Source organism: Octopus bimaculoides, chromosome Z, assembly GCF_046866305.1.
Source record: "Octopus bimaculoides isolate indiv1 chromosome Z, ASM4686630v1, whole genome shotgun sequence".
In the NCBI taxonomy this organism is placed as follows: Eukaryota; Metazoa; Mollusca; class Cephalopoda; order Octopoda; family Octopodidae; genus Octopus; species Octopus bimaculoides.
In genome coordinates, this window is record NC_142944.1 from 7,716,073 (window position 1) to 7,739,963 (window position 23,891).

Sequence of the window (23,891 nt, forward strand, 5' to 3'; positions counted from 1 at the left end):
TAAACAACCTTGCCCGGACTTCTGCCTCAGAGGGAAACTCTCTAGGTGCAATCCTATGGTCAGTCATGACTGAAGGGGGTCCTTACCCTTTTTACCCTTTATAAGTGGAGAAAACCTAATGGGATTGGGTTGGAAGCAAGTAAAGTTTTGGTTGAAATGTTTAGTGTAGGATTCATAGCTTAAAGCACTGCTGTGTTGGTGATGTGCATTCACCAGGTAAGATTCCCGACTATGGTGAGACCTAGCTTTTAACACATGTTTCTCACCCATTTTTTACTTCTGGACCCCTTTGATTTTACTCAGATGGACCCTTATAGTCATCCCATGTTTTTAAAAAATCCTGTTATATTTTTATAATTAAATGTCATTAGGAACTGTATGAAAAAAATTATTAAAATATTTTGTGTATTGTTCCAATATAACCAATTTATTGCCAGTAAATTTCAACAACAAAATCTTATATTGGCCCCTACCCAATTGTCATGTCGATCCCAATTAGAATCACTTGTTTAACTCTTCAACATTTAAACCAGCCATATCTGGCTAAAATATTCTCCCTGTTTAATTTTCAAACTGGCCAGATCCAACATATCACACCTACCCTACAATGTCATTCTAAAAATATACAATCATATCATCAAAATCTCAAAACTACAAGATAATGATTGATTAATTCAAAACAATGTGAATTTTTAGTCAAGTGAATTGAACCCAGTACTGGTACTTATGCTGTTGGTCTCATTTGTTGAACCATTAAGCTACAGGTATGTAAATGCACTGGTTCTGACAGACACACACTTGCATATATGTGTGTGTGTGTTTATATATATGACAGATTTCTTTCAATTTCTGTCTACCAAATCCACTCACAAGGCTTTGATTGTCCCAAGGCTACAATAGAAACACTTGTTCAAGGTGCCATGCAGTGGAGCTGAATTTGGAAGCAAGCTTCTTACCACACAGCCATGCCTGTGCCTATAGTATTGTAGCTACTTTGGAATTTTTTTTCTTCCTCTTTACAAAAACTGCTGCTGTGTAGGTGTGAGTGAATCATTTGGGGCCATGAAGTTTGGATGTATGTAGGATTTGGAGAGCTAGCCTTAGAAGGTGTCTTTAGTTATCCACCCATCTATTTCTGATGAGTTGAGGGTAAAGCACATTTGCTGCCAGGGTTAGTTAGCTTAGAATTGGTGGAATTTAGTCAGCTGGTATAAGGGACCTTAGAGTCTGGGAAGTGAAAGCAGCATTCTGTAGTAGTAGTTGTAATAAGTCATGGTGGATGACCCTGTGTGTACATAGACAGTGATTGTCTGGTGGAGGGTGGGTTTGGAGGTAAGAAAAAGATAAAGGCTGTTTGGAGTGTTTGTATATTGGTCAGGAATATGTGTAGAGGATGAAGCTAGCTGATATAGAAATTTGACGATTGCAAAAGTTTGTTTTTGCACTAGAAGCATCAATATGGGATGAGCGTATGAGCCAAAAATGAGTTGTGGGTGTTGCATTATTGAGTACAGTAACTTCAGAGTGGACTGAAGTAAAGTAGATGTCCTTCTCAATTGTAGAAGGACATTCTTATTTCTTTACTGCCCACAAGGGGCTACACCATGAGGGAACAAACAAGGACAGACAAACAGAATAAGTCGATTATATCCACCCAGTGTGTAACTGGTATTTATTTAATCAGCCCCCGAAAGGATGAAAGGCAAAGTCGACCTCGGCGGAATTTGAACTCAGAATGTAACAGCAGATGAAATACCGCTAAGCATTTCGCCCGCCGTGCTAACGTTTCTGCCAGCTCGCCGCTTGTAGAAGGACATCTGTTCTGCATCTACCCTGATGCAGGAAGAGATACCTTTGAAGAGTGGTTGGTGATTAGAGGAGAGTAGAGAAGGAAACTTTGAAACAGTAGTGTTGCTAGAAATCTTCGTTGCTGGTATTCAGGTGAAGAATGGAATTTAGATATGGTTAGACACCACCTTTCATTGTGAAGTTTTGAGTTGAGAGTGTAACATTGACAGCAGAGATAAACTAAGGTAAGAGTTGAAAGATTTGTGCCTTGGAGAATAAGATATGTGGTTTGTGCATTGATAAGAGATTATGGGTGGATTCTATGACACATTGTGAAGGTGTGTGGCTTGGTGGTTATGGTATTTGGCTCATGACCGTAAGGTTGGGAGTTCAGTTCCCAACAGCGTGCTGTATCCTTGAGCAAGACTCTTTATTTCATGTTGCTCCAGTCCACTTAGCTGGCAAAATTGAGTTGTACTTGTAATTTAAAGGGCCAACCTTGTCACATTCGGTGTGTCACGCTGTATCTCCCTGAGAATTATGGTAAGGGTACACATTTCTGTGGAGTGCCTACCCATGATGCATTGGAGTTCGTGGTTGTTAAAGTAGAGGAGGGAAAATTGTTGAGATGGTTTAATGTTTTTGGCACAGCTAGGTAAAGTGTAGGGGACATTGGTACACTATAAGGTAGGTCGTGATAACCCCTTGATGAGAGCCTGACTCAAAAACTTGCAAGCAGGTAATCTCCACTAAAAACACCAACTGGCATCATGTATACTACAATTTCTTGTTTACAAGAAGCATTGTCATTGTAGCAGCTGCTTGCAAAAGTGAATGCAAAGTTTCCAAGAAATTATTCAATGTTTGATATATTGAATATTTAATAAATCCTTAATCTTAGATATTTAATGAAACCTTCATCTGTAAATAAAACCTTAATCTTGAACTGAAAAGATGAGTAATGAGAAACAAAACTGCAAACAACAAAACTATTATGGCAAGTCTATTGTAGCTATGGTCAAATCATCAAAAATTGTTGATGAAATGTCCAAGGTGATTGTAGATTTCTAGTTGCATCTATGTTTATATAATTGAGACTGGAAATTTGTTAAAATATGGAAACTACAGTCCAAGCTATTACCTACCATAACACTTTATTAGAACCTTTTATTTGTACCTAAGCGCAGAGTCTAAAAACTTGAATTAGTTTCATATTTTTCACAGTCTCTTTTGATAAGCGTTGTTAATGCAACTGAGCTTGAATTTCAAGGGAAAATTATTAGAGTTACATGCCCTTGATTCATTTTATTGCTGTGTGTAACTGAATTGGTTGTTTTTGTAATTGACGAAGTAGAAACATGCATCTAAAGATCCTGTCATTGTTTACAGTCCAAAACTGTATTTGCACAAGTCTAGGTGGAGAATTTTTTTTCCTCGGACTATTCCTGCAACTATCCCTGCATTAAAAGTTCTTATCATGCCCCATTACACTCAAACATGTTAAAAATGACTTTACACAAATATATTTTATTCAACACTACTTCATGCAATACTTTGTGTGTGTGTAGTCTTTATATTTGATGCTATCTATTTCACCTTTCATTCAGTGAAAGAGAATTCCCAGTATTCATAAGAGAAAGACTCTTCTGTAGTTTTCAGAATTTTGCTTATTACCCTTTTTATATATTGACATTAAAAGGGAAAAGGTTCTCCTTGAAGATGAAAGGAAGAGTTTATCAGAGTTGCATGAGATCTGCAATTCTGTATCGGAGTGAGACATGGTGTCTGAGGGAGAGAGAGAGAGAGATGGCAATTTTGAGAAGGACTGAGAGAGCAATGTGTGGTGTGAAATTATTAGATAAAAGGTGGGCTAAGGACTTGATGGGGATGCTGGGGTTGGAGGAATCGGTGGAACAACTGGCAAGGGTGAATGGTGTGCAGTGGTATGGACATGTGTTGAGGAGGGATAAGGATCATGTTCTGAGGAGAGTGAATGAACCACAAAAATGAAGTTGACCGAAGAAAACATGGAGGGGACAGGTGGAGGAAGAGATTGGGTGGGTTGGTTTTGGGAGGGAGGACACCCAAAACTGGACAAGATGGTGTGAGAGCTGTTGCTGTAAGAGTGTGGTAGATCCGGTCACCCCCATTAATGGAGACAGACCCAGATTTAAGATATTGGAATTCATTCATTCATTCATTCAACAGCATACAGATCCAGTTATTTTTGGATGTCTTTTTTTGTTTTACCTTTTATCCATACATACAGGCTTGTTCTTTACAGGTGCCAGTGCCACATAAAATGCACTTGTGCCAGTGCTGGTGCCACGTAAAAAGCACCCAGCACACTCTGTAAAGTGGTTAGCATTAGTAGGAGTATCCAGCCATAGAAACCAAGCCACAACAGACAGTTGGAGTCTGGATAACTCCCCAGCTGGTCAACTCCTGTCAAACCCATGTCAGCATTGGACAATGGATGTTAAATGACAGTGATGATGATGATTGAATTATGTGTACCATAATGACAACAAGCTCTTTTCTTGCTTTTAGTATGTCAGCTCTTTTTTTTTATTGCCCTCTTCTAGTTCTTCTGTTATTTCTCCATGAGCATTTGCAACAAATGAACCATCCAAGATTTCTAATAATACTTTTGGGTTGTTTGAGAATTTAATGTTAAGATAATTGAAATAACTTCTTCACCATTGAATTAACCCAATTGTGTGTGTATGTTACTGTCTTCAACTTTGATTACTTGATATATTTCCCCCTCTCCCATTTCATGGACTGAATCAGAGAGATTGTGATTAATATTGTTCTTGAGGACAGCTTCAAATAATTCTATTTTGTCTTGTAGGTTTTGCTCTGAGGATTTTAACTTTTAACAGTATCTGAGTTATTCAATCATTTTTCTCCTAGCTTCCTATCTTTGTATATAGTCTGCCTCAATTTTTGATAGCACTGTTTACAACAATACCAGGTGTTTTGTAGTCATGAATGTTTAGCTAGCAGATTAATTTGAAGTATGTACAGGTTTAAAGGCAGGCTTGCCTACTATCCCACCCCTCCTTTTTTTAATATCTTACTTGAATTTTTCATGTAAAAAAACTAAAAGACTTGGATAAAAGTGTAGTCTTCAATGATATCTTTTCTATAAGATATCAGACATACTGGCAACAATCCAATAATCACAATACTTGACAAGTTGAAAATATTCACTAAATAGTTACATGAAGCATGTGAAAATGGAATGTGAAAATAAACGACATGAAGTGTAAGACCAGGGAAATTATCAAACTGGATTGTACCGATGTAGAACCTGTCACAGAGTTTGTGTTTCTTGGTAGTATAATACCAAAATGGATCATAATATGTAAAAAAAGGCAAGTCTCAAAAACATAGCATTTGAAAGACAAAGAAACATGAGCTGGATTAATGCAGGATTCAAAGTTAGACTGTATAATACCTTTATTTTATTCCCAATTGCAACCAATTCCCCCATGGCTTATCATCCACTGCAGCTCCTCATGACCACCACCACCACCATCATCCCTGATACCACTTTTATCTCTTGCTACCTAGAACTATCTCATTTGTTAGTCATTCTTATTATTCTCCACATCCACGTTACTGCAGCGTTCTCCTCCCTGGACCAACGAATTGTATTTTCTCATGCATTACACTCATTTTATTTCTCTACACTGCTCCTGCAGCCTACTCAAACAAGTTGTCCTCTCTCTCTCTCTCTCTCTCTCTCTCTCTCTCTCTCTCTCTCTCTCTCAAAATCCTTACAAATCTGAGCTACATCTTGCTCTCACTTCTCCTATATCTTCCTTCCTTCACCCACACAAACCCCCATTCCCCCTACTCACTACTGTTCCTGCTACCTGAGGTGCCACCTGGACACTTTATCACTACTGCCTATCTCCTTGGTGATGCCTCTGATTCATTCTCACTCTTTCTCTCTTAAATCTGAGCAGTCTTGCAGCTCCTCTACAAGAACCTGCTCTACTCCAACCTCTTCCCTTTTACTTTAACCTGCATCTAACATAAGGGCACAACATCCTCTCTCTCCCTGTATATGTGGGCTTGTGAGTTACATGGTGACCTCAATTGTGCTGGTGGTATGAAAAAAAAGCACCCAGTACTCACTGTATCGTGGTTAACCTTAGGAAAGGCATCCTGCCATAGAAACCATGCCAAAATGAACACTGGAGTATATTGCAGTCCTTGACTCATTGGATCCTTATCAAACCGTCTAATCCATGCAAGCAAGGAGCATGGACATTGATGATGATGATGATGATTGCATGCTTTGGGAACATATACCCTAAAATTTAACAATACACACAGGTTAGAAGTTTTTGAAATGCAATGTTTACAGCCTACATTATGGATGTGCTTATGAAGCAGGTGTAAAATTATTTACATAAAGAAAAACTGCAATCCAAGCGGATATTAACATCGGAAATGTCAAGATTAAAAACTGTCTTTGAACTGATTGGCACACATAGGTGCTACCAACCTCTGGAACATCTGCAAAGATAGATCTATGTGTACTAACACCAAGATACACCTTCTCAAGAGACTCATCTGGCTACTAACCTTATGTGGCGGTGAAACATAAATCTTAAAAAAGATGACAAGAAAATAAGTTGATAGCATTTTAGATGTGCACAAATACACATTCTCAAAGTAGCATTCATTGAAAAGAGAGCTAACAATTTCATTCTGGAAAGAATTGGCACTGTGAAACCAACACATCAGGAATCTGTTATTCAAAGGAAACTTCATGATTTTTATACATCTCAAGAATTGATGAAAGACTGGGGTTTGTATGCAGAGCCGAAAGAAGCTGGCCTCACTGCAAGAAATGTAAAGAGTTTACTTCTAATAAATCAGTGAAAGAAAGTAGTTGAAGTATATTATACAGTATGCAGGAACTTTAAAAACCATATCATTCTGGATCCCTTTTTTTTTTTTTTTGTACAATTTTGTCCCAAACAAGGCTTCAGGTCTCTGTAAAGAAAAGATGGGCCTAGAGATTCAAAAGATGTTATCTGAAAAGTTAGAGAATTGAATATCGTAGAACTGAGGAAAACAAGACAATGGTAGTTTAGTTTGAAGAAGCAGCAATTCAAGGAAAGAGGCTGATAGGATAAAAGGGCTTATGACTAACAAGATGCTCAACAGAGAAACAATGCACCTGGAAAGAGAAGTAGGCGACATATTTAAAGGTTTTGATAATGGGTACTAGACCAGAAAATCCACCATGACCATGGAAATACTTATAGAAAGAAGAGGACCCACCATATTAACAACTTGATTCTGAATTCAATGAAGGAAGTTAAGACTCTCAGGAGGTACCAGCCAAAGATGACAGCAATATTCAATATACCGTTCATTGCATATTTATAACAGTGAATGTAGCGAGTGAGTGTATGTAATTCAGTGCAGAACTAAATATCTTTAGGGGTTTTGTTTATAAAACACCATTTTTTGTCTTATTGATGTTAATCTCATCAACTTATCAACCCTACTATTTTCTACTTTTACTATATCAAACTGGCTTTTCCCTCTTGGAAATTCCTAAGAATCAAGTACTCAGTCATTGATCTAGAAGAAAAATCGTTTTTATTTAAAAATAAAACTCCTATTCACAATAAAAAAAATTTTTCTCACCTACAACTCAATAATTTAAGCATCAAAAATGTATCTTTTAAATCTGATTTTCACCTGATGATTAATTTGGGGGAATTTTTTCTCTCTCTTTATTGTTAAAAAGAAATATTTTAAAGAAATAATAATTCAATTTTTTCAAAATTAGTACTAAATTCTAAAGTGGGTCAGAGTGGCCTATTACTTAATATGAAAGAAAAACATATCTCTGTTAAAATAAGTAACCTAGTGGTTGTCTTCATCAGTAGAAGTGTAATAAAAAAATTTTTTTTTTTTTAACAAAACAGTTAAAAAAATTCTGTGAAGCAAGATATATATATGGATGTTTTGAGGGAAGTGAGTTCTGAAGCATGATCCCTTCCCTGTACAAAACAACAAATTTTTGTTTTCTTCATAGCTTTTGAATTTGTCTAATTCTTTGAATTTTATTAAATGTTATATTAAAGATATTTGGTAATAAACTTTATCAGTAACCATCTCTGAACTTAGTTCCAGTGGTCTTGCCACTGACCAACTTCCCTTTCATTCTTTCCAACTCAATGAAACTTTTGTAATGGCAGCAGGGTCGATTTCAATGAGGCCACAAATTTGTGTGTGATTAGAGTAATCACACACAAATATGTGGCCTTTCTACTCTAAGTTGGTAAAACTAGTGGAGCATCAAACAAAATTCCTTGCAGTGATTCTTCCTTTACTACTTTGTCATTGGACTGTGGCCATGCTGGAGCACCACATGCTAGGGAATAGTTGATTGCATCAAGCCTCAAGTTGTTATTTTATCAATTTCACTAAAATGAAAGAATTAAAAGGATCTGAATGGGATTTTAACTTAGAATGTAAAGAGATTTAACCAGACACCAAAGTATTTTGACCCATGCCCTACTTCTGATTCTGAAAGCCATTTCATCATCATCATCATCATCATCATCATCATCGTTTAACGTCCGCTTTCCAAGCTAGCATGGGTTGGATGATTTGACTGAGGACTGGTGAAACCAGATGGCTACACCAAGCTCCAATCTGATTTGGCAGAGTTTCTACAGCTGGATGCCCTTCCTAACGCCAACCACTCAGAGAGTGTAGTGGGTGCTTTTACGTGTCACCCGCACGAAGGCCAGTCAGGCGGTACTGGCAACGGCCACGTTCAAAATGGTGTATTTTATGTGTCACCCGCACAAGAGCCAGTCCAGGGGCACTGGCAACGATCTCACTCGAAAGTCATTACACATGCTGCGGGCACAAGTGCCAGAAAGGCAACGCTGGGCACAGGTGCCATCACGATTTCGCTTTCGCTTGCCCCAAGTGGAGTTTAGTGTCCAATGAAGGAAAGGTACGCATAAGTGGGCTGGCTACATCCCTGGCAGAGGCCTTGGATTTTGGTCTCACTTGGCTTGCCAGGTCTTCTCACGCACAGCATATTTCCAAAGGTCTTGGTCAAAAGTCATCGCCTCAGTGAGGCCCAATGTTCGAAGGTCTTGCCTCACCACCTCATCCCAGGTCTTCCTGGGCCTACCTCTTCCACAGGTTCCCACCACCGCTAGGGTGTGGCACTTTTTCACACAGCTATCCTCGTCCATTCTCGCCACATGACCATACTAACGCAATCGTCTCTCTTGCACACCACAACTGGAATCATTTTCTCCACAGCCAATAAAATTACATGGTCTGTGACTTTATGCCTATTTACAAGAATATGTTATTAGGAAAGTATTCTATTCATCATGATCATCATTTAGTAATATTTACATATAGTTTTCATAATGTGATGATAATATAAAAAAAATATAACTGATATAATAGTTATAGAATGACCCTTTCTCTTCTATAGGAAGAAATATATGCTTCCTTCTGTTATCCTTTAACTTCTCAACTGGTACAGAGCTACCTCTCTCAATATTACTTCTCATCCTAGTCAAGGGGTCTTTGTCTTGCTAGGCACTGAGTGACCCCCACTGATGATGGTACCATGTAAAAAGCACCTGGTACATTCTGTGATGTAGCTGGTGTTCGGAAGAGCATCCAGTTGTAGAAATCCTTCCAAAACAGACCATAAAGCTTGGTGTAGTTCTCTGGCTTGCCAGCTCCTGCCAAACTCTCCAAACTATGCCAACATTAGAAATGGACATTAAATGATGATGTTAATGATAATGATAAATATAATAATTATAATATATAATGATAGGAGTAGCTGTGTGGTAAGAAGCTTGCTTCCCAACCACATGGGTCCAGATTCAGTCCCACTGCATGGCATTTAAGTGTCTTCTACTATAGCCTCAGGCCCACCAAAGACTTGTGAGTGGATTTGTTACACGGAAACTGAAAGAAAACTATTGTATGTGTATCAACATCAAAATCAAATCAAATGGAAATTGTAGTTGTGAGCCCCATGCTGGTAGCACATAAAAAGCACCATCCAATCATAGTCGATGTCAGCTCCTCTGGACCCTGTGCTGGTGGCACATAAAAAGCACCCACTACACTCTTAGAGTGGTTGGCATTAGGAAGGGCATCCAGCTGTAGAAACACTGTCAGACTCCAGTTGAACTGTCCAACCCACGCCAGCATGGAAAATGGACGTTAAACGATGATGATGATGATGATATATATATATATATATATATATGTTGGTGCATTTACATCCCCGTAACTTAGCATTTCAGCGACTGATAAAATAAGTCCTAAGCTTACAAAAAATTAGAACTGGGGTCGATTTGTTTGATTGAAGGTGGTGCTCCAGCATGGCCGCAGTCAAATGGCTTAAACAAGTAAAAGAATGTATATATTTATTTATTTTTTATTTTTTATTTTCTGTTTTTTAGTCACTTGCCAGGTTGAAAGATGATTTAACACTCAGTCGGAATAATGGGTCTTCTCCAGATTTATCAACACTTTCTATACCTCAAGAGAAAGCCAGTACTGCATCTCAGACAGACATAAGTTGGGAAGTACGTATTTTGATTAATTCGCTTTTGTTGCTTTGCTTTTTATTTTGTCAAAATTCTATGGAAAACATTTTCAATTCTAGAAAGTTTGATTGAGGTAACATTTTTTTTTTTTTGCTACTTGCCACAAAGCTATGACTTTTTATAACCGATTGTTTTGCAGGAATAAAAGCTCATTTAAAACTTACACATCTGTTAAAATTGTAAGTTAGGTGCTTTACAGTTATAACCATTTCATTAATATACCTAACTCTCTCTCTCTTTTTCTGTGTGTATATATATATATATATATATACATATATATATATATATATATACACCTTACTATTTTTCTTTGTCTTTCTCCCTCCTATCTATATTTCCCTTTTTACTCTGTTTCTCCTCTCTCGCTCTTTCTCCCTTCAAACAAACTCATGCATACAGACTTTCTTTCTCTTTGCAAAGATTTATTCTTTCACAAATTTCTTTTCTTTTTATCTTCTTCTTCTGTGGAAAAAAAAACAACAACAGCTCGGTTTGTCAACTGACAACAAACTTGCAGAGCAAACTCAGATACAACTTCAGTTTGACGAATTAAAGAAGAATTTTTCCAATTTAAAGATGCAATTAGTAAAAGCTCAGTCTCAGCTGGTGCCTGGACAAAAGGAATCTGATAAAGATAGGTAATACATTTACAATAATTTTCATGTAAATCTTACTAATTCCTTATTATCTGCTATTTGTTTTATTTATGGAATATGCATTTCAAACATTAAAATAATTTTGTTTGATTTGGTTTTTCTTTTTTTGTATGTTGTTTGTTATAGATGTAGGCATGGCTGTGTGGTTAGGAACTTTGCTTTCCAACCACATGGTTCCAGGTTCAGTCCTACTGCATGGCACCTTGGGCAAGTGCCTTCTACTAAGGCCCCAGTGTGCCCAAAGCCTTGTAAGTGGATTTGGGAGATAAAAACTGAAAGAAACACATTGTGTGTGTGTGTTACTCTCCCCTCCTTGTCTTGACTTCAAGTGATAGTTGTAAACAAATTTCACCATCATGCAAATGAAAAAAAGAAAAATCCACTTTAACAAATTCCACTCAACCCATGCAAGCATAGGAAAGTGGACCTTAAAACAATGATGAGAGGGAGTTAGTGGCTGGTTGGAAAAAGGTTAAAGTTATGTGTCAGGACAGAATTTTTAACTTGTCCATCTTGGGTAACACTGTATCAGTGAATTCATATAATGTTAAGAATTTAAGCTTTATATTTGGTTTGAAATGAAATCTAGATCTGTGAAGGAAATTTATCATTAATTTATCGTGTCTAAGCTGTCATCTTTGTGGGTTAACTTTTCCCCTAAAGTTGAGTGACAAATAAATATCAAAGTTTTAGATAAAGTAATAAATAATAGGACCCTTGTATTAATTTTGACTATGTCCACCCTACCCTATGCTAGGTTATATATATTGTTCCTTTAAATATGCAGATAAAAATCATAAAAAGGAAAAATATGATGAAATAGATAAATATGTTTAACTCTTTAGCATTCAGATCATTCTGTCAAATATAATGCTTATATATTCACCTTGCTTTGAATCAATCATGCATTATCTCATAGCTTTGAGATTTTGAAGATGTGATTGTTTATTTTTAAAATGACATTGTAAGGTGTATGTGAGAGGCTGGTTTAAATGCTAAAGGGTTAACTTAGGGCCCTTTTATAACAATACTATAGGTTTGTTTTGATCTAACCATAGGGCCATGAGGTTTTAGGTTAGAAGTTGTTTGCAATAAATTATTTAGTGACTATGAGGAAGAAACCCCACAGTTTGCTTCTGTTATAGCCTCCAAAAGGATCATTAGAGTTTAAATCTACATTTCCTTCAATTTTTACAAATCACTGAATGAAATTTTTGAAATTTTGAGCAAGAACATTTTAAATTCAAAGGTGATGTGCAACATTTAAATTCTAATGCAGCTTATCATGCACACATTTGTAAATTAAAATAGTTGACCCCAATATAGCGACTGCATAGCCATGTACCATGAAGCTTAGAGGAAATGTTCAAGTGTAAAAATTAATCAGTATTTTTTTCTGCAAGAATATGAAGAGAAATGTTAGTGAGAAAATGTTAATCATTTGAATTAATTGCATGAAATATTCTGAAGAAAATCAAAGAATTTACTTTCGTGCCTGCACTTTCAAAATACTTTATCTTGTTACCCAAGGTGTGAAATTTTACCAGTATTAGTAAAATTCTTTACTAATTGATAGCCTATCATGAAACAACCTGCTTCAAATACTTTTGCAGTTGAGAATAAATTTAAGTCGATTGTTGATATGATTCTGCATTTATCCACAATGAACTGAAATTAATTTTGATTCAGTTTTGATAACATGAAACACTTATTTTAGATCATAAATTCTTTTCTCACTTCAGGTTATTGCTATTAAAAGAAAAAGAGCAACTACTTCGAGAGTTAAAGAGTATAGATGACAAAGGGCGTAGTGAACACGAATTAACATCAATCAAATCAAGAATTACACAATTGGAAAGAGATATTTGTCTTGCAGTTGGAAGTTCTGATAAATCGATCAGCGACAGGTAATTGGGTTTTGTCAATCATTAATCAATACAGAAGATTAAGTTGTTGTTGTTGTGGTTGACTAGTTCCAGGTCAGCTCTAGTAAAGCAGGCCCATGGTTAAGGGCATTGTTCCACACATGACCGTCTCATTGTTTTGTACTCAGGTTCAGGCTATGTTTTTTGGGGTTGTTTTTTTTAAATGGGTCGGGTATAATGTAATAGTGATTTGGTTGTTATTTCTACCTATAAGTGAAGGCACATGACATAATGATTAGAGTATTCATCTCCCAATCATAAGGTCATGACTTTGATCTCCAGCAGTTTGTTGTGTACTTGAGCAAGACACTTTATTTCACATTGATCCAGTTCACTCAGCTGGTAAAAATAAGGTGTACCTGTATTTTAAAGGGCCAGTCTTGTTACACTCTGCTTCATGCTGAATCTCCCTGAGAACTACGTTAAAGGTACGCTTGTCTGTGGAGTGCTCAGCCACCTGGATGTTTATTTCATGAGCAGGCTGTTCTATTGATCAGATCAACTGATATACTCATTGTCATAATTGACAGATTACCAGTAAATGATTTCTGCCTATTCAAGTGACCACATAAAGGATCTAAACAACAATACATTAGGAGATTGTCAAATAACTGTTGTTATTTAACCCCAGTCAACTCTGACCAGACAGGCCTGTGATTAAAGGAATTCTAGCCATGACTATGTTGTCTTGCTTTTTCGTTTTTTTTTTTTTTTTTTTTTTTTTCCTTCTGATATAGTGTGTCTTCCCTTTTATGAAATACAGTTCAAAGAAAGAAAATTTGGCTGTTATTTCTAGTGTGTCAATCAACCACATAGAGTTTCCTGTTATTGGTTTGTCAAGTGATTGTTGTGTTGTTAGGTGATTATGTCGTATTGTCAGTTGATTATGTGTCAACTAATTGTCTGTTTGCTCACTGCTTTCAAAGACAAATGCAATAAAAGTTCCCTTACTTGAAAAAGCAGGTAAGGGCACCTGCCATTCATTCAATCCATGCTAGCATGGAGAAACCAACTTAAAATGAATCAATAAATGACACTCTGATACAGACACACCCAACCTCCCTCATGCAACAAGAAGGCTAAAACTTAAGCACAAAATATATATGCAAATACTTTAAAATAGAATTGCTTTTCTCAGTTTGGTTGTTTGAACAAATTGCAGATGTCTTGGATAAACTTTTCTTACATCATAGCAAATTTAAGATTGATCCGATAGAAATATTTACATTTTTTTTTTTTTTTTGGTTTTTAAAATCAGTACTGCAACTAGAACAACTTGCAATTTTAACAGCTACTTTAAAGCTACAGTTAAAACAACTTGAAAATTTTCCAATCAGTTTTGTTTTGTTTTAATCAATGTGTTTAATTAAATAACTTTTAGATTGAAGCTTGAAGATCAGAAAGCAAAGATTATCCAACAGTTGCGGAATACCTCAAAATTTATGACTGTTTTAGAGTCACAACTGAAAAGGTTAGTTAAACATTCCTACAGTCTTGATTTATCTTTTATAAGTGTAGCATAGATTAGTTTGTATTCATCAGTTTTCATATGTGTGCATTTTATTAAAAAAAAATTTACATGGTATTTGTATCATCTTCGTGAGAGTTCAATAAGTTCAAATGCTATGAGGATTGAAATGATCTAACCTTTCTGCACTTTTAGCTTTCTCTCCATTTGCATCTGGTTCTCTCACACTATCTCTTGAACTCCTTTGTTCCTCACATCACTTCTCTTCTTCATTTCTTCTATCATTTACTTGCTAACAGTTATCCACTGGACTATATAGAGGACTTTACATATCTAAGAAACCTTAGCAGCAGAGTCAGTGGAGAAAAAGAGGATATCTGAGCAAGGCTCAACTAAAGCTCGTGGAGTTTTGCAAGATTTCTTCTTTCTTTACTGCTCACAAGGGGCTACACACAGAGGGGACAAACAAGGACAGCCAAACAGATTAAGTCAATTATATCGATCCCAGTGTATAACTGGTACTTAATTTATCGAGCCCGAAAGGATGAAAGGCAAAGTTGACCTCGGCGGAATTTGAACTCAGAACGTAAAGACAGACGAAATATTGCTAAGCATTTCTCCCGGTGTGCTAACGTTTCTGCCAGCTCGCCGCCTTGCAAGATTTCTGTTGACCTAGAAGTTTAGGTAATATAGTCTTATGAACTTTTATAACACCAACGTCAAATCTGTTCTAATGTATGGCTCAGAACAGTGGTGTGTGATAAAAGAAGACAAAAGTATGATCAATGCTTTCTACAATGGTTGTCTGAGGAAAATCTGCTGCACCTTCTGGCCCAAACAAGTATAATGAATTGTATTGCAAAATTGGTTGCAATAGTGTGGCCTTTTGAATAAAGCATTGATAGCTCAGATGGTTCAGCTACCATCTGTGAGGATGGGATGGCAGCTGAATCATCTGACAAGAACAGGATACCAAAAAGTGCATCAAGATGGACATCATCTAGAAAATAAAAATTTGGATGGCTGAAGCATACCAAGTGTAGAAAAGCTGAAGATGAACTGAGAGAAATCAATCTTACATAAGACAAGCTCAGAATATTGCTAAAGAGTTGCTAATTCTTTTTTCAAGGAATTGTGTTGAATTGTCAAAGCTTTAGATTTTGGATTTTACCTGATTATTCTTTAGATTTGGTTTTGGTTTTTTAAACAAATTTTGTCTTTAGTAAAATAGAATTGTTTTGTCCATTTTATGAAATGGAGGGTTCCCTCAATGTATGGAACTTACAAGTTAGATGATACTTTATTAAAATCTTTCTTTGCTAAAGGATGGCTGAAAATAAATCATTTGTAAAATAACTTTAAGGTTTTTAATTTGAAAGTAATTCCATAGCTTTAGAAATAATTTTATAGTTATAATATTATGTCTTCAGTTAAATATTTTAACCAGAGTGACTCTGCGTTTATGTAAGTAGTCAATATTTCGATTTAGAAATATATAATTATAGAATTGTAGAATTCATTTGTTTCCAAGCATTCATGAAGAATTTTCATTAAAGAAAACTTTCTTTCTTTTTTGTCTTTTACAGCACTTCAACAAGTCAGCTGTCAATCTCATCTGGCTCAAGTTTGGGTTCACTTGGTTCCTTAGGGTCTCTATCTGCCAGTAGTCATGGATCTTTAGCATCAACCAGTATGACAGACATTTATATTCAACCTCAACTGAGCAATGAAAGTTTGCAGGATCTTCATCGCTGTGTTGGTCAAAGATTGAGAGGTCACAGTATTTCACCTGGTCTTCTAGATAAAGATCTAAATATAGCTACTGCAGCTATTGGAGGGGCTTCCAACTCTGACACAACCTTATCCTCCCAACCAGTTGCAAGTGGGGTTAACTATGGGGCATGCTCTTCTTCTTCTCATCCATTCCCATCACGGAAAGTTGGAACCGGTGGAAATCAGACTGCCGTTGTTGGGAGTGAACCTTCATCTTTGTCACCACATTCATCATATTCTTCATTATCTCCACCAACTTCACCCTACGATATTGGTCCACCACCTTCTTACGAAGAGCACATGAATGCTGTGGAACGCCAGAAACGTGTGGCCGGTGCTACTTCGTCCCTTGCCATGGGAGGAGCAGCTGACCCAGTAACAAAGACTGTTCAACTAACTGAAAGTGCTAACTTTTTACCGCTGCTGGTGAATAACACAAGCGTCACAACCCAAACTGCATCACCTTATCAACTCCCTCCACACATGCTACATTCTGTGGACTCAGATTGTGTAACCAACACATTACAAGGAAGTGCCATCTGCAAACAAGTAGCTACGCACCCTTCTGTTGTAATGGCAGGAACCACACAATCCGCATATGTAGATAATACAGACATTGCATCTAACCCACCTTTAAGCCCTATTAGTGAAACCAGCTCGGGTGTCTGTAACAATCTTTCTGGTGTAAATACAAGCAGTGTTTCTGCAGCAGTCAGTGATGAGTCTGTTACCGGAGATAGTGGTGTCTTTGAAGCTTCAGTAAAACGGTAATTTGCTTTTTGTTCTTACTTTCTTTACCAACATTTTATTGTTTGAATGAACAAGTAATTTTTAATAGATTTTATTAATTTACTCACAGCTTTACTAATATTTTTAGTGAAAGTTGTTAACTTTTGGTGACATATTTGCAAGCATATTTTTCCAAGTTTTTACTATTTTAAAAACAGTGAAGGATATTTTGTTAATACTGCATATTTATTGTTCAAACTGACTAATGAGTAACAAAGAAAGTTGAAATACTATAAAAATGTTGCTCTTTCCCATGATGGCAGTAATACATTAAGGAGCAGATATGATATATCATAGGTGCAGACATGGTTGTGTGGTAAGAAGTTTGCTTCCCAACCATATGGTTCTGGGTTCATTTCTATTGTGTGGCAAATGGGACTGAACCCAGAATCATATGGTTGACAGGCAAACTTCTTACCACACAACCATGCTGTGTTTCAATTTATTAATGTTTTTGTTTCAAATGGTATGATTTGAAATAGGTTTATGTACAGAACAAAAATCTGGAGACTGCTTTGTTGTTTGTCTTTAAAATATATATATATATAATAAAGAATAAATAGAGCAAAACGCATATAATAAATAAGTTCCTTTAATTCCGACACATCTTTTATTCCTTTGGAATAGAGTGCATGTAATTTTCGAAACATGTTTCGGAATTAAAGGAACTTTTTTATTATATGCGTTTTGCTCCATTTATTCTTCATTATATCAACTCAAAATACATCACTTTAACATGGAATTTCTACCTCTTAACTAGGTATAATATCCCAGTTTCTTTGTGAATTTTGCTACTCTGGTAACTATTAACATATTTACCTTATCGAAGTTTTTCAACTAAGATAATATAAATACATATATATATATATACATACATATATATATATATATATATATATATATATATATATATGCATAACAGGAAAAAAGTTAAGTGTTTTAGAAATTCTGTTTAAGCCAGTGATTCGCAACCATTTTTTGCCTATGGATGCCCTTTTATTCCTATTTTACTCTACTAGACCCTCATATCCATTTGATGTATATAAAAAAAAAAACCTACTGTATTTTCATAATTAAATATTATTAGAAATTGTATGAAAGATTAAAATATTTTGTGTGTCGTAGCAGTATAAGGAATTCAATGCACATAAATTTTAACAACAAAATCTTCTGTGGACTCTAGACAAAAACCACTTGCTTAAACTGTACTCTTTGTTGTAACAAAATGAAATTCATTTTCTAGTTGAAAAAAAAAAGACAAACCAAAAAACCCATCATAATTATGTGATTTCCACAATATTGACTTTATAGCGGGTATGTTTTTATGGCCTGTACCAGCATAAGTCCAGTAGTCATTTTCTAAATTGCTTTTTGTTTAGTTTAGTTTGTTTGAGTGTTTACAATTTATTTCATAACAAATTATTACAAATTATACAATTTATTTCATAACAGAATTTATTCCATACATTGTAATGCTAAAATCAGTATATATTCACAAGAGACTTTTCCCCCAAAACATTTCATTGTTCATGATTGGGGTGGGGGGTGCACTTTATTCATGAATGCATATTATACACAAATATAGATGATGATGATAGATATGGTAAGTAAAAAGCTGAGGGACTATGTTTAAAGTTCTAAATTTTATATATATATATATATATATATATATATATATATATATACAGGAGTGGCTATGTGGTAAGTAGCTTGCTTACCAACCACATGGTTCCGGGTTCAGTCCCACTGTGTGGCGCCTTGGGCAAGTGTCTTCTACTATAGCCTCGGGCCGACCAAAGCCTTGTGAGTGGATTTGGTAGATGGAAACTGAAAGAAGCCCGTCGTATATATGTATGTGTGTGTATATGTTTGTGTGTCTGTTTGTCCCTCCAACATCGCTTGACAACCGATGCTGGTGTGTTTATGTCCCCGTAATTTAGCGGTTTGGCAAAAGAACCGATAGAATAAGTACTAGGCTTACAAAGAACAAGTCCTGGGGTCGATTTAAGAGGGGGGGGCTAGAAAAATGACAGACATGCATGCATGGCTGTAGGGAGCTTGTCACCCTTGGCAGCCATTAGATAAGTGCTTCCCTGTGGCTAAGAGTTGTTCTGATTCTTATTTCTAGCAATGCTGGTGCTGACTAGCACTGTTAGTCACCTTAATGACATCTATACTTGTGCCTTCTGGTTTTAAATTGCAAGCAAGCCACTTTAATGATGATGATAATAATAATAATAATAATAATAATAATATATATATATATATATATATATATATATATATATATGTTGATGTCATGTAAAAAGCACTCAGTCCACTCTGTAAGGTGGTTGGTGTTTGAGAGGGTCTCCAGCTGTAAAAACCCTGCCAAAACAGATGAAGCCTGATGCAGTCTTTTTCCCAGCCAACCCCTGTCAAACCATCCAACCCATGCCAGCATGGAAAACAGATGTTAAATGGAGATGATTTTATATATATATATATATATATATATATATATATATATATATATATATATATATATATATATATATATATATATAATGTATGTTATACACATGATTTTGTGGCTCAGTAGTTAGAATGTAGGGGCTCACAATCATGAGGTAGTGACTTCGATTCCCAGATTGAGTTGTGTGTTGTGTTCTTGAGCAAGACACTTTATTTCACTTTTCTCCAGTTCACTCAGCTGTAGAAATGAGTTGTGATGTCAGCTTTTACTTTTCCCTTGGATAACATCCATAGAGAGGGGTAACCTCGTCTGGACTTATGCCTTGGAGAGGAACTTTCTAGGTGCAATCCCATGGAATTAGATAGAATTGCGTCTATTAGCCTGCCTTACAGGTGTAAATATTGATTAGAAAACTTACTATTATTATCATGATAAGCATCATTATTTAACAACCATTTTCCATGCTGGCACAAATCAAACAGTTTGACAGGAGCTGCCAAGTGAGAAGACTGTGTCTCTTTAGGCATGATTTCTACAGCAGGATGTCCTTCCTAACACCAACCACTTGGCTCCAGGAGCAGTGTGTTCACCAAGTAACTTGCAAGGCATGACCCCTCAACTGAGGGAATGGATGTTGTGCCAGGTGACAAAAAGTTAGAGTATGTTTAAAGGGACAGAAGCTGTTGTAGAGGAGATACATGGCAACCCCTGTCAGGTGTGATGAGGAGAAGAAAGAGAGAGAGAGTGAGAGTGATGATGGTGTAATGGGATGAACGAACTGGCAGCCATAAAAGGGCCATTACTGCTACACGCAGCAGAATGGTACAACATGGTAGTCGGAAAGTGAACTGTGTAACTTGCAGTTACGAACATTTAATGTATGTCCTATAAGAGTGAAACAGTATTTGTTCTACTTGAGTTGCACAGACACTCTTTTGATGCTCTTGCTGTCATGAATACTTTTGATCACTGATTGGCTTATTGGAAACATGTGACCTTTGATGCTATTGTCCACAAAATGCAAAATAAAGAAAAAAAAATATAGGCGCAGGAGTGGCTGTGTGGTAAGTAGCTTGCTTACCAACCACATGGTTCTGGGTTCAGTCCTACTGTGTGGCACTTTGGGAAAGTGTTTTCTACTATAGCCTCGGGCCAACCAAAGCCTTGTGAGTGGATTTGGTAGACGGAAACTGAAAGAAGCCCGTCGTATATATATATTTATATATATATATATATATATATATATATATATATGTATATATATATATATATATATATGTATATATATATATATATATATATATATATATATATATATGTGTGTGTGTGTGTGTGTATGTGTTTGTGTGTCTGTGTTTGTCCCCCCCCAACATCGCTTGACAACTGATGCTGGTGTGTTTACATCCCCGTAACTTAGTGGTTCGGCAAAAGAGACCGATAGAATAAGTACTAGGCTTCCAAAGAATAAGTCCTGGGGTCAATTTACTCGACTAAAGGCGGTGCTCCAGCATGGCCACAGTCAAATGACTGAAACAAGTAAAAGAGTACATATTATATATATATCAACCAGACCAACAAATGCTGTTATACACCACTGGTTACAATGCGCTTCCAATTCTGTCTTGATTGCACCATTCTTTTCCATCTTGACCCAAATTGCTTGACTTAATTGTCTTCCCATCATCATGGAGGCCTTCCAAGTGACCTTCTCCAATCCTTCAAATACCACATGGCAACTGCATGGCTCTACCTGGTGTCTGAACCTTGTTCCATGTCTGACTCAATGGAACTTGTGCATTCAGAACTCTGCCATCATGCCACTCACTCTGCTCCATTCTTATCTCATTTTGAATGCCCCTTTTCTAATGGCAAAACAATATTATTGTTCCAGAGGAATGACTTGTATGATTCATATTTTAGGTTTCTGATGCTGTATGATTGCAGATGGAACTTGAGCAGTGAATTTAGATCTTCAGAGATTGGTTGTGCAATGTTAGTACAAAGAATACTAAATGGAATGGGAAATTAAGACAACAGATGTGTATTTCAGTGTAGTCTCTTCGTGCTTCATGCCCAACAAGGCAGTGCTCCAGCATGGCCACTGTAACAAGTAAAAGAGTAAACGATGAAACTGTTTTAAATCCTTTTGATATTAACCTGTCTAACACCATTTCTGGTTCTATGGTAATAAGATTTCCTGTTTTAAAGTGATTTAAATTAAAATCTTCCATCGAAATTCCATGTGAATTTATGTTCCAAAACACCAATTTAATAATGACAAAAGTTATTTCACTAAATTCTTCATTATCTTCAAAAGTAATTGAAACAAAGGCAATGTATTTCAACAGAAGAATGATAGCAAAAAGATAAATGCAAGGTTACAAAAGGCATTTATCAGAAAGCCTGATGTATTGTCGTTTATCATTGTCGTCGTCATCATTGGTTTTATGTCTGCTTTTCCCTGCTGCTAATGAGTTAGACAAAACTTATTGAGGTAGATTTTCTGTGGCTCTTCACCAACCCTTACATGCTTTTTAAGTAAGGTTTTTTTTTTCTCTTTTATTCCGCTGGTTCTTACACACATCTGCCGAACTATGTAACATTAGTTCAGTGGAAAATGTAAACAATTGTCACTGCTTTTCACTCAGATTGTACTAATGACGTTATGTAGAATTGGCGTTCATATGCGTGCACACAACAAGCACTTGCACACAACAAGCACTTGCACACAACAAGCTTCCTTGCAGTTTCTTTTTCCAGTCACTAAGTATTAGTTAAAATGAGACTAGAGTAAAAAAAAGAAGAAAAAAACACTTGCCCAAGATATCTTGCTGTGGGATTGAACTTAAGACTGTGTGATTATGAAGCAATCTTTATAAGCACAGTCATACCCTATGCTTATATTGATGAAATTATAAGATTATACTGGTACAGGCATAGCTGTGTGCTTAAGAAGCTTGCTTTACAACTATGTGGTCTTGGGTTCAGTCCCAATGTATGATATCTTTCATAAGTGTTTTCTTCTATACCCTTGACCCAACCAAAGCCTTGTAAGTGCATTTGGTAGACAGATATTGTGTGGAAGTCTGTTTGTGTGTGTGTGTGTGTGTGTGTGTCTGTATATATGACCTTGTCTACACATCCTGTGATGGTTACAAATGAGCTTCACCATCATACAAGCAATCAATGTTATTCACTTCCAGTTTTCCATGTCAGGTCATCAGAAAATATTACTTTGCTTGAAAACAATGATTGGTGACAGGAAGGCTAGAAGAAATCTGCTTCAGCAAATTCCATCCAATCCATGCAAGCATGGGAAAAGTGAATATCAAATGATGATGAGGAAAAGGAGGAGGATGGTAGTGATGCAGTGGCTAGCATTGATTTCTGAAGAAGTGTGGATTTTTAAAAATCTATTTGTTTATTTATTTACAGAACTGGCTACCTAGATGAGGTTCTACAAATGGAAAGTGCACAAATTCAAATTACTCTTAAGTAAGTTATGCTTCTCTTTCTTTTTTCTTTTAACCAATTTTATAACTTTGAGGCAGCAAAGCTGGCAGGATTATTACCATGCTGGACAAAATGCTTCTTCTGGCATTTCTTCTGGCATTTCTTCTGGATAAAATAAGTACCAGTTGAGCACTAGGGTCAACTTATTCTCTTCCTAGAAATTATTGGCTTTGTGCCAAAGTTTGAAACCAATATTATATAACTTTTTATTTATGTTTAGTTTATAGACTAGCATAGTTTTAGTTCAGGACAAGAAGATTGGACACTTATGATTTGGTATGGCTGACTGGATGTTCAACCTGTTTTGGCAACGGTTTTTTCCTGTCACTGAGGGCAAACACACTCACTCAGAAATATACGCATACAGATAGTGAGACAGGCATTACACTTTATTTACTAATTTTTTGTTATATAAGACATGATTAACATAAACACTTTTCCCTCTCTTCAGACACATAAAGGGAAACAGCCTCACACACATAAACAGAGAGAGAGAGAGAGAGAATGAGAGCAACATAAAAAGAGATGGTGTCAAATAAGTCAGCATCAAATCAGCGTTTGTTTTGGCCATGGTGGTTCTCTCATAGAGCCAATGAATGAATTTCTTGTCTCTCTTCAGTTGCCTTGGCTACAGTAGTTCCAGATTTAGAAATAATATTCAAAATTGAAGCTGTTGTTAATGTTATTTGTCTCTATTGTTTGTACAAGATAAAAAACCAGTCATGTTGTATTATTTATTAGTCTAATTGTCTTCATCTTTCTTTCATCATCATCATCATCGTTTAACGTCCGCTTTCCATGCTAGCATGGGTTGGACGATTTGACTGAGGACTGGTGAAACCGGATGGCAACACCAGGCTCCAGTCTGATTTGGCAGAGTTT

The 23,891-nt window shown here is 36.3% G+C and overlaps 1 protein-coding gene across 6 annotated transcripts in view; it reads left to right on the forward strand.

Annotated features, from left to right (window-relative positions):
- Window positions 1-23,891, forward strand: part of LOC106872603 (protein KIBRA) — a 97,732-nt gene that overhangs the window by 51,159 nt on the left and 22,682 nt on the right. For all 6 annotated transcript variants that reach the window (XM_089365474.1, XM_089365476.1, XM_052973752.2 and 3 more), the window contains 6 exons: window positions 10,284-10,409; window positions 10,917-11,068; window positions 12,829-12,993; window positions 14,393-14,482; window positions 16,066-17,019; window positions 22,932-22,991. In XM_089365474.1, coding sequence (XP_089221600.1) covers window positions 10,284-10,409; window positions 10,917-11,068; window positions 12,829-12,993; window positions 14,393-14,482; window positions 16,066-17,019; window positions 22,932-22,991 — 1,547 coding nt within the window. The remainder of the gene's footprint in view (window positions 1-10,283; window positions 10,410-10,916; window positions 11,069-12,828; window positions 12,994-14,392; window positions 14,483-16,065; window positions 17,020-22,931; window positions 22,992-23,891) is intronic.